Here is a 12,747-nt window from a genome sequence, read left to right as displayed (position 1 = left end):
AAACTTGTATTTTTTTTTTTATATAAAATATGTAATATAGAACCGTTAGCAACGAAATATATTTCCTTTCCAATTTATATATTTATGAAGTAATGTATACATTTGTCCACGAAAATGAAAATTCAATGTCGTTCTTGTATGCAAGAAAAATAATATAAAATAAATAAAAATAAATTCAACGTTAAATATTTTTAATAACGAACTACATAATAACTACATTTTTATATAAATAAAGGATACATATTTGTTAGCTATATGTTATTTTTTTATTTATTATTTTATTTATTTTTATATAGAAATATGCATATATATATAATATATTATTTATTATTATATTTATTTTTTATAAATTTAAAAAAATATATTTATTTTCTTTAAAAGAAAAAAATATGCTTATTTAAAAATAATAAAATATTTATTTTTGTATATATATATAAAAATCTTAAATTTTTTAAGATATAATAATATATTATATTTTTTTTTTATTTTAAAAAAATTATCGCTTTTTTAATAAAATTTTATTAAAAAAAATTTTCTACAAAAAAAGTTATAAAATTTTAAAATTTATTATTTTTTTAAAAATATTTTAAAAATTTTAAAAAGAATAATTTTATTTTTATTTTATAAATAAAAATTTAATATTTTAAAAAAAAAACGAAAAAAAGGATTTTAAATATTTTTCTTATTATATTATATTTTATTATTATTTTAATTTTTTTTTTTTTTTTAATTTAATTCCAAATTTATTATAAAAATTATTTTTATATAATTTTATTTAACTTTTAAATATTTTATTCAGGATGAAAATTTCAAAGATTTTATTTTTCTTCGTTGCTATTATAGCAGTTAAATTATTTATTCCAGGATATGTTTTAGCAGGTAGTAGTGGATCAGGTGGCGTAAAAAAATTAACAGATGCTCAAAAGAAGAAGAAGAACATTATAATATTTTCTTCCGTAGCTTCTGTTCTCGCTGCCCTAATAGGTGCTGGTGTAGGTTTTGGTATATATTATAAGAATCATAAATCTGATAACAAAGAAGATGGAAATGATAAAAAAGGAGGTGATTCCAAAAACAAACAAGAAAGCACACCACTTTTAACTGCTAAACCTTCAGCATAATTTTAAAAGAATAAGTTAATATGGGAAATACAAAAATCACATAACAAATAATTAAAATTGGATTGTTTTTATTTGAAAGGATTTATAATATAATTTACCTAATATTTGAATTTAGCAGAACAAAAAAAAAAAAAAAAAAAAAAAAATGCAAAAGGAATTTTGGGAATGAGTTCTTTTTTTTTCTTAATCTTTTGGAAAGCAATAAAAAAGAATATATATATATATATATTATATATATATATATTTAATACATCTTTATAAAAGAACGATTTATATATATTTTTGCATAATAAAATGAATTGGTTCTTATTTTTATATGATTTTTTTTTTTTTTTTTTTTTTTTTTTTTCTTAATAATTATAATAATTTTTTTTTTTTATTTTTATGTGTTTAGATGTATGCATATATAATAATTATTTTATATAAAAATATAAAAAAAAAAAAAAAAAAAAAGTAAAAAATTATATAAGAAAATTGTACGAATGAAAATATAATAAAAATGAACTTTTTAAAGAAGAGAACGCACTTTTTAAAAAATATATATTTGCTAATTTGGTTGTATCTTTTAATATATTTTTTTCTTCTTCTATTTTAAATAATATATATTGTTATAGGAAAAAAAAAAAAAGGAAAAAAGAAAGAGTAATATTTCTTCTATATTTTGTTTTATTTATGATGTTAATTATAGAAGAGATAAATAAAAAATTTATGTTTTATTTATAAAAAATATAATATCTGATATTATAAAAATTATATATATATATATATATATATATATATATTATAATGTAAAATTATAAAAATCTTGATTATTTATCTTAATATTTTTATAATAATTATATAATTATCATAAAATAAGATGCAACTTATAAAATTTAAAATATATTTGTTCAATTAATATATTCTATATATTTCTAATATATATATATATATATATAACAGCAAAAAAGACATAATAATATGAATACTTAAGAAATATAATTTTTCGTTTCCTTTTTTTAAAAAAAATTAAGAAATTAAAGGAGAAAAGGAAAATAAGATATATTTAAAAAAAAAAAAATAAATTATTATTGTTTATTATTATTTTAAGGTAGATAATGACCTGGAATATATATAATTCTTTTGATATACATATTATATAATTGAAATATTTATTTTATTTATATATAAACCCTCCTCAAAAAAAAAAGAAAAAAAGAAGGATATGTGCAATATTGAGGAGTTAATATATTTATTCATCAATATGATTTATAATATATATATATTTATATAGATATATATGGATCATTTTTTAAGAAAAGCGATGTATAATTTTTTCAAGTTCATATGAAAATTATTATATGATATAAATGTTTTATATATAAATGAATGATATAAGTGTGTACATATATATATGTAATATATGTTATAATTTCATATTCATAAATTTTGATTTATCTTATATTATAAAATTATCCTTATATATTACTAAAAATTTAATATTCTTTGATATAATATTAATTTTGTTATTTCTAATAAATAAAATGTTATTTTTGTAATTTTATAAAATTTTTAGTATATTATTTTTATATATCCAGACTTTTTTACATTATTATTTAATGTGAGATAATAAAAAAAAAAAAAAAAAAAGCGAACTCATACAATTTCAAGGTTTTTTATCAATATATAAAAAGCTTAAGAATATTTTACAATTATACTATGAACATAGACAAATATATAAATAAGTAAATACCTATAATATATATATATATTTTTCCATTTAAAATGGTGATTTTACCATAAGATTCTATATCTATTTAAATATATATTGTATGTATTAAGAGGCAAAAATGAAGAATACTATCAAATGAATATGGATTCATTTTTCGTATCATATATATTAAAGAATTATAATATATATATAAAAGTTTATATGGAATTTATATAATTAATAATTTTCAAAAAATACTCAAAAAAAAGAAAAATACAATATTTCCCATCATCATTTTAATATAAAAATTATATTATTCATATATATCTTATATTATATATATTTTAATTAGTATATATATTGAGTATATTTTATATAAATAAATATTATTTATATTAAAAAATATATTCTTTTTTTTTTTTTTTTTTTTACGTATAGAAATAATTTTTATAATTAAAAATAAACATTAATATATATTATACATAAAATATTTTATTGACAGTAATATTATTTTAAAAAATATAATATTTTAAATTCAATTCATTTTTATTATTTATATATTTATTTATTTTACATTTTTTTTTTTTTTTTTTGGAACTACAAAAAATTATAAGAGATAAATAAAAGTAGGAAAAAAAAAAAAATATTATTCTAGTAAAGAGAACAGATGTTTTTAAAAGAATAAAAAGCAAAGGAGTCTATATATTATATATATGTTGTATTTAAAATATAATAACTTCATTTAGTTAATATTTTATGGACTTTAAAAAAGAAAAAATGTATATATATATATATAATACCTTAATAATATATATTATAAATATAATATATATATATATATATATATATATATATATTAAAATGGTTATAGATAAAGTTTATTTTTATATTTTAAGAAAAGTATTTTCTTATTTTATTTTATATATATAGTAATGAAGTATTTTTAAATTTTTATATTTTTAATACTTTCTATATATGCATTTTATTTATTTTAATTATATATAATTATATATTTTTGAGGAATTATTATATTTTTTAAATTATTTTTTTATGTATTTTTCTGGTTTTATATATATCTTCAACCAAGAATAATTTAAGAATATATTAATAATAATTTATACCTTTTATTGTCAAAAGAAAAAAATATAATGAAAGGATAAATAAATATATTAATATATTAATATTTTCCGTTTTATATTGATTTAATAGTATAAAAAATATATATTTTAGAATTAAATATTTATATGTTTTGATTGTAATAAAAGGATATTTATTCATTCTTTTTTTTTTTTTCGGATGTATTATAATTATATTTTTTAAAGATAAATAACAATATTTTATATATAATTAAGTTTTCATTAATTTTAAAAAGAATATTTATATAGAAGATAAACATACATATATATATATATATACATATAATATCTGTATATAGAGAGAAAGAAATATCTATTCCATGGTATTCCCCTTTTTTTGATGTCAAAAAGGGAGCATTATATATAAAATACATATATATGATATCAATTTTTTTTTTTTTTTTTTTGGTTTATTATTTTTTGAAATAATTAAAGCGAAATAATTTAAAGTTTATACCTTTATTTATTAAATAAATATTAATATATATATATATATATATATGTGTCTTGATTTATATTATCATTTATATATTGGATTATGAATATTCTTTGATTCTATAAATGTTTGTTATTCTATTTCCATTCTATCATATTATAATTTAAATGCAGAAAAAAATATATACTATATATATATATGTATTATTCGTATATTAATATTATCTATTATAAAATAGAAAACATATTATAATTATATTCTTTGTGTGTATTTATGCATCATAAATTTTTATTTTTTTTTTTTAATACAAAAAAAATATTATATAAATAATGAAAAAAACCAAATATGTAGATAAGCAATGATAAACTTACATGGATGAACACATTAAAATATTTGTTTATTAAAAAAAAAAAAAAATTTATATATATATATATATATATATATATATATATGTACATTTTATAATATTTCATTATTTAATGAATAATATTTAAAAGATAATAATAATAATAAAAAAAAAAAAAAAAAAAAAAAAGTTATATCTATGGAAAAGAGGTACGTTATTTATATTTTTAAATTTGAATATAATAATAGAATAGAATATGTCAGTTCAAGAAAGGACAACAAGATACATCTGTAGGATCTTTTTCTTTTTATTCTTTTTTTCAGTGTCATATAAAACATTATTGGTAAGTTTATGATAATTTTTTAAATATGTAATTATATATATATATATATATATATATATATATATATATATATGTGCACATTATATAATTATGATTTTACTAAGATATTATATATATTAATATTTATTTTAATTTTTTTTTTTTTTAGAATATATATTTATACAATGAAATTCTTCGAACAAATGTACAATGTGTTAATATATATTCAAGAAGTTTAGGAGAATTATTAAAGGATCCCGAAGAAAGGGAAGAGCCCATTTTGAAAGTGAGTGAAAATGATAATATTGAAAGTAAGCAAAATTTATATGATGAGTATTATTATAAAAAGAAAATATTAATCGATAATATATGTAAGGAGTACTATAAATTAATGATTAAAGCCAAAGAAAATGAATCTAATAAGAATAATAATTTTAATGATATTAAGGAATTTCCTAAAAGCGATGAACAGAAGGATAATTTATCAAGTAATGAAAATTTAGAAGTTCAAGAAGAAAATTGCAATACAATAACTAAATCACCTTTAGAAATAGAAAGAGATAAATCTGTTGTTGAGTTATTATATGACGACGGGAATCCGGAAATAAACTTTTTTACGAACAAAGATAATTTAAAAATAGCTAGGTATACTTGGAAGGTAGAAAATCCGAAAGCTTACATTTTTGCTCTACATGGTTTAACTACACATTTGAGAAATGAATATTTAATTTGTTGTGGTATGCCTGAATGGGTTGAAAAAAATAGAAAGGAAGGTGAAAGTGTTGATGAGACTGAGTATAGTATAGGTAAAATTTTGGATTATTTTAAGGAATATAGTAATGATAATAATATGTTTAAAAATTTATATGATAAGATAGAAATTATGATTAAGGAGAAATTATTGTCAACAGATGAAAATGAGATAACAAATATTAATAAAGGAAATGATGTAAGTGCAATATATAATAATGTGTTTAAAAATTTATATGATAAGTTTGAAGTTATTATTAAGGAGAACTTATTGACCAAAGACGAAAATGAGATAACAAATATTAATAAAGGAAAGGATATAAGTGATATATATAATAATGTGTTTAAAAATTTATATGATAAGTTTGAAGTTATTATTAAGGAGAACTTATTGACCAAAGACGAAAATGAGATAACAAATACTAATAAAGGAAAGGATATAAGTGATATATATAATAATATGTTCAAAAGTTTATATGATAAAGTTGAAGTTATTTTTAAGGAGAACCTATTGACCAAAGACGAAAATGAGGTAACAAATATTAAAAAAGAAAAGGATATAAGTGATATATATAACAATATATTCAAAACTGTATATGATAAAATGGAATGTATTATTAAGGAAAAAATATTGAATAAAGATGGAAAGGAGACATTAAATGAAAAAAAAGTGGTTGATCCAAATATTATTCATAATAATAATGAGGAAGAAAATGCTCATAATGTAAATGCGAATGGGGAAACAAATGAAGGTTTAAGTAATAATAATGTTGAAAATAAGGATTGTAAAAGAAGTGATGATAATGATGTTACTAGTAATAGTGATATTAATAAAAACATTGTTCAGAAAGAAAATAATGTGTCTATGTTATATGATTTATATGATGTATTAAAGGATAATTTTGATATTGACATTGAATCATACGTATTATATAATAGATCTAATATTAATGAAAATAGTGAATTGTTTGAAAGTTTATCTTTATATCTATCTTCATTAGAAGATATATATTATTATAGAAATATTAGAAGTTTATTAATTAAACAATTGTTTGACGATATAGGACAGTATGCTAATAATTTAAAAAAGTTTGTTAATGATGATAATGTTTTACTAATGGATGAAACTGATGTTAATGATTATGTAGATAATAAATATTACTTTTGTTCTATTTGTGGTCTTTGTGATTCTTGCAATTGTGGTAAGCGAGTCTTATCATATAAAAATAGTTGGATTGAAAAATTTAATAATAATGGCTTTACATTTATTGGAATAGATAACCAGTCTCATGGTTTATCAGATGGAGCTCGAAACCAACGATGTTTTGTTGAAAATTTTGAGAATTTTGTTTTAGATACTGTTCAAGCGTTAGAAATATTTATAAATGAATACAAAGAGAAAAATGAATTAAAGCCTATAATAATTTTGGGAACATCAATGGGTGGATGTATAGCTTTAAGAACTATTGAAGCTATATATAAATATAATAAGGAATGGAAAGATAATATTAAAGGTTTAGCTCTTATTTCACCTATGATAAGTATTGAGAATCATAAGCGTAAATTAATTAATAGAATATTATATAGGATATGTAGATATGTTAAAAAATATATACCACTTTATGAAATGGATCTTTTATATGAGAAACATAAATATCCCTGGATTAAAGGTGACACAGACATTGATCCTAATCATTATTCTGACGGTGTGAAACTTGGAGCAGCTACAGAATGTGTATTAGCAGCTGATAAATGTTTAATTCCTGAAATATTAAAATATATAGAAGAGAGTGATATGGACATTTTTGTTCTTCAGTCGAAATATGATAATACTGTTGATCCTACAGGTCCTGTTGATTTCGTTAAAAAAATGGTAGAATTGTACAACAAAAACGATGATGAAAATTCTAATGCTAAAGGGGATGATAATGAAAATGAAACTGAAGTATTAAAATCTCTTACTGCATCGGACGACACTAATAATGATAAAGAGAAAAAAGATATATCATTAAGAGATGAAAACATATCTAATGCTGATGACATTCAAAATGATATAACTGGATCATGTCAAAATATAGAGAATTATGTACATTTATCTGGAAATGATTTGACAGAACAACAAAAATTATGGTATTCATGTGATCATGGATATTATAAAAACTTTTTAACGAAAAGATTGGGTAAAACCAATGATTTAAATACGAAAAATGGTGAAGATTCTTTTAAACGTTTAAGTGCTCATATATTGAATTATGGTTCCCACAGATTAGCTTGCGAACCCGATACAGAACGAAGTGTTAAAATTTTAATTGATTGGCTAAATAATATATTTGTATAATATATGTATGTATATAAGTATGTATATATGTATTTGTTTTTCTTTCTTTTTTGTTTTTTTGATGTTACACATATGTATATGTTTCTAATATTATAAATTAAAAGATCCATATTTTTTTATAATAGAAATAATTATTTTTTAAAAAAATTTTCTCAAACTACAGTAATATGTTATAGATATTTTTTATTTATTTTTTAAATATACGTGTTATTTGAATAAAAAGATAATAATGATTTAGTGAATTGTTTCCTAAAATCAAAAATAAAGAAAAAATCATTTTAATATTATTAAATTAATTTTTTTTATTAATTTAGTAAATTTAATGTATATAAAAATAAAAATATACTTATCTTTAAAGGATTTGTATTGTCATATATTTTTATTTTATATAATATATATATATATATATATATATATATATATATATGTATAATTATGGAAGTATGAATTAAAAAAAAAAAAACAAGAAAACTTTATACTTGTTTTTTCTAATGTGTAAGATAATAATTTGTTAGATGGTTATATATATATATATATATATTTGCGCATTAATTATATATTTTATTATTATTTTAAATTCATTTATATATATATATATATATATATATATATATAAAGATATACATTTCCTACTTATGATAAATATTTTTAAGGATGAATAGAGTAAATAGTTTCTTGCTTAATTTATCTAATGGAATATTCGATAATAAAAATGATGTAAATAATAAGGATAAAGATGTATATTCTTTCAATTCAAATAAAATGAACAATATATCTAATAAAAGTTATAGTTCTTTTCATTTTATGTGTTTAGTTTTATGTATAATTTCATTATTCTGTATAACGTTATCGGTAGGAAGACAAAATAATGTGTTTAATATATTTTCATTATACATTTAATAAAAATAAATGTATATATATATATATATATATATGTTGTGTAATACATTTAATAAAATTTTTTATTTTATTTTAGAATCTATATGTAAATAATACATCCTTATCAATACAACATGATAAATTATTTATACGTACATTGTCTGAGGATGAAAAGGAATATTATACATCAATAGAAAATATCAATAAAGAAACCATATTAATTGATGAATCAAATAATTTAAATATTAAAAATAAGGTCGATTTTAAAACTATAGATATCAATGATTTGTCAAGACAGTTAACTAAAGAAGAATTATATGATGTGCTAAATTCATTAGAAGAAATTCCACCAAAACGTGTTCTTATTAATTTGTGGTATCAATCTCTAAATATTGCTAAAGATATGAAAGAATTATTGAGGGAATTAAAAGGTTATGTTGATGAATATTTAAATAAGAATAACACTTATGATTGTGATAATTTTATTAATGATAATAACTCTATATGGATAGATTGTCTTAATGATATTGTAGAAACCTTATCATCTGAAGAGATGGAATATATAGAAAAATTTCATAATTTACTTAACAGACATATAACAGTTAATGATATAGTAAAATTTATTTATGAATGTATAAACCATTTTGATGAATTAAAGAAAAAATTATTTGATAAATATAAAGAAGCTTTTGAAGAAAAAATAATGAATTCACAAAAATTTTTTGAGGTGTAAATTAATTAAAAAAAAAAAAAAGAAAAAAATTATAAATAAATTAATTTTTTTTTTTTATGATATATAAAATTTAGACAAAAAAAGAAAATAATTTATTATTGTTTTATTATTTATATATTTAATAATAATATGATGTGTTATTAATCTTTTTTCTTTTATTTTTCTTTTCCTTTTATTTTTTTTTAAGAACTTATTATTTATAAATTATAGCAATAAGATAATTATACAGGAAATCATTTTTATTTGCAAAAGTGAATAATAATTTCTATTACTTTTTAATATAAATTAAAAAATTAAGATAATAAGAAAAAAGGGAAAAGACTAATAATAAAGGATAATTATTATAATTTTATTTATAAAGGAAAAGAAGAAAAATATTTAATTTGTTGATTTAACTACATTTATAAAAAAAAGTATAAATTAATATATATATATATATATATATATATATTATTTAATAAAAATATTACAAATATATTTTATATAATTCAAAAAATAATATCCATTATATCATTAAATTGATCATTTTAATATACCAAAAGAAAAAAAAAAAAAAAAAAAAAAAAGGTTATATTTTCATTATTACATATATCATTATTTATGATCATACAAAATAAATGTAATTATGTACCTTTTTATATAACAATGTTTTATACGAATATAACTTTATATATATTTTTTATAAGCCTAAATATATAGGTGGGGAATATATTTATATTACTCCTATAAAAATATTTTTAGTATTATTTTCAATAATATATATTTTATGCCACACATTAGAAAAATTAAATATAAATAAATAAATAAATAAATATATATATATATATATATATATATATATATATATATGTATTTAACATATTTTTTTTGAATGTAAAAGATTTGTAAGTGTCTAAAATTCTTATTATTGTATGATTTCTTTGTTGTTATAAAAGAACATTTTTTTAATGTGTTATGTTCTTAGATGAGGAACATATATTTTATAATACCATATTTGTTTAATGATATTTTATGGTACCAATTAATTTTTAATATTAATATGAATTCTATATATATATATATATAAGAAAAATTTTAATAATCATAAGCACTTTTATAATATTGTATATATATTATATATATTATATATATTATTATCAATAAATATACATTATTAGATATCCTTTTTTTTTTTTTTTTTTCATAAATTTATTTTTTCTGTTTATTATATATAATTATTTGCATCTGATTAAATATTATTTCAGATGCGTATTCTAGTATTTTATAAATTAAGAAAGTATATTTTAAAATAAGAGTAAAAAAAATATATAATGACATATTAATCATTGAGTTGTATATTGAATATATGAAATATATATATATATATATATATATATATATAATGTAATAAACTACTTAAATATAAATATTTCTTTTAAATACTTATACAAACTCAGAATTATATGATTAAAAAAAATTATGTGTTAATAAATTCTTTATTATTTTAAGAAGCTTATAGTAATTAATATATGTATAATATATATATATATATATATATATAATACATATGTGTGAATGTTTTATATATTACAAAAGAAGAAATTACACATATATATTTTTGAGCTAATATAATAAATTTATATAAATACTATTATATATATATAATATTTTATTATTTTTTGTTATTATGATATAATGCAATATGAACACTACTACATTATATATAAATTTAAATAACAAAATATTATTACTACAATGAAATTTTAGATTTTTTTTTAAGAATAAGTAAAATATGCTATAAGAAATATTATATATATATATATATATTAAAATCTCATATAATAATGTTTTTTTTTATCATTAATAGAAAGAATTTAAAGCATAGAATATTATTAAATTCGTATTTATAATTATATTGTGTTAATATATATATATATATATATATATATATATATGTAATATATTCGGAGGAACGTTTTAAGTATATTAATCATTTTTACTTAATATATATATCTATATACACATATTTAATAAAGTCTTAATAGTATAAGGTAGATGTAACAAAATATATAATGTTGATTTATTTTTATTTTATATAGTAAAAATTCAATTTTATAATTAATATATATATTTTTTAAATATTTACAAGGGCGATAATATCTAATTATATAATCACATAACAAAATTTAGTTTTAAAAAATAAAATGTAATCCTTCAAATTAAATTTATTTTTGAATATATTTTTTTTTTTTTTTTTTTTTTTTTTTAATTTATATAAAATATATAAAAATATTTATATAAATAAACATATTATATATATATATATTATATATTATAATAATTATAATTGTAAATAAAACACTTATAAATTTAAACAGTAACATATAAATGTATATGTGTATTTCATTTACACTTCATTTTTATTTATAATTATACATATATAAAATATTGTATTATATTATATATATAATATATTTTTCATATTTTTAAACTTTTCATTTCAAAATAACCTTATTTAGTACAAAATGGAAGAGTTGTTTGATGCTTCTGTTACTTATATTAACTCATTACCTAACGATAGCCAATTATCAGTTGAGACTAAATTAGATTTATACAAATATTATAAACAAAGTACTGTAGGTAATTGTAATATAAAAGAACCAAGTGCTTTTAAATTTGCTGATAAAAAAAAATATGAAGCTTGGAAATCAGTTGAAAATTTAAATAGAGAAGATGCTAAGAAAAGATACGTTGAAATCGTTTCAGAAATTTTTCCTAATTGGCAAAATAAAGAATAATTTATAAATTCTTATGATTTTATAATTTATAATTTATTTATATACTTTTACATTAATATATTTATTTAAATATGAAATTATATTATGTATATTTACAAAAAAAAAAAAAAAAAAAAATTAAATATTGTATATATTATGTAAATATTTTTAATATTTTTATAATAAATGTAATTTTTATTTAAAAATATTATTATATTTTAATGTATGACGTGAATAATT

General features: G+C 16.4%; 4 protein-coding genes across 4 annotated transcripts; all 4 read left to right on the top strand.

The window, feature by feature from the left end:
* Window positions 1–800: 800 nt before the first annotated feature.
* Window positions 801–1,121, top strand: PADL01_0027200 (early transcribed membrane protein 10.1; the record flags this gene model as incomplete). The annotated part of the gene is made up of 1 exon (XM_028680503.1): window positions 801–1,121. One exon carries the CDS (start codon window positions 801–803, stop codon window positions 1,119–1,121), a length of 321 nt encoding a protein of 106 aa, XP_028541281.1.
* A 3,864-nt stretch (window positions 1,122–4,985) lies between these two features.
* PADL01_0027100 (alpha/beta hydrolase, putative) lies at window positions 4,986–8,139 on the top strand (the record flags this gene model as incomplete). The annotated part of the gene is made up of 2 exons (XM_028680502.1): window positions 4,986–5,072; window positions 5,221–8,139. 2 exons carry the CDS (start codon window positions 4,986–4,988, stop codon window positions 8,137–8,139), a joined length of 3,006 nt encoding a protein of 1,001 aa, XP_028541280.1.
* A 654-nt stretch (window positions 8,140–8,793) lies between these two features.
* Window positions 8,794–9,751, top strand: PADL01_0027000 (Plasmodium exported protein (PHISTa), unknown function; the record flags this gene model as incomplete). Its single annotated transcript, XM_028680501.1, has 2 exons — window positions 8,794–8,991; window positions 9,116–9,751. The coding sequence occupies 2 exons, from the start codon at window positions 8,794–8,796 to the stop codon at window positions 9,749–9,751; spliced, it is 834 nt and encodes a 277-aa protein (XP_028541279.1).
* Window positions 9,752–12,255: 2,504 nt separating this feature from the next.
* On the top strand, window positions 12,256–12,528 carry PADL01_0026900 (the record flags this gene model as incomplete). Its single annotated transcript, XM_028680500.1, has 1 exon — window positions 12,256–12,528. The coding sequence occupies one exon, from the start codon at window positions 12,256–12,258 to the stop codon at window positions 12,526–12,528; it is 273 nt and encodes a 90-aa protein (XP_028541278.1).
* Window positions 12,529–12,747: the final 219 nt, after the last annotated feature.

Source organism: Plasmodium sp. gorilla clade G2 (assembly GCF_900097015.1).
Source record: "Plasmodium sp. gorilla clade G2 genome assembly, contig: PADLG01_00_37, whole genome shotgun sequence".
NCBI classification, from domain to species: domain Eukaryota; phylum Apicomplexa; class Aconoidasida; order Haemosporida; family Plasmodiidae; genus Plasmodium; species Plasmodium adleri (nom. inval.).
This window is presented reverse-complemented; position numbering and strand designations above follow the sequence as displayed.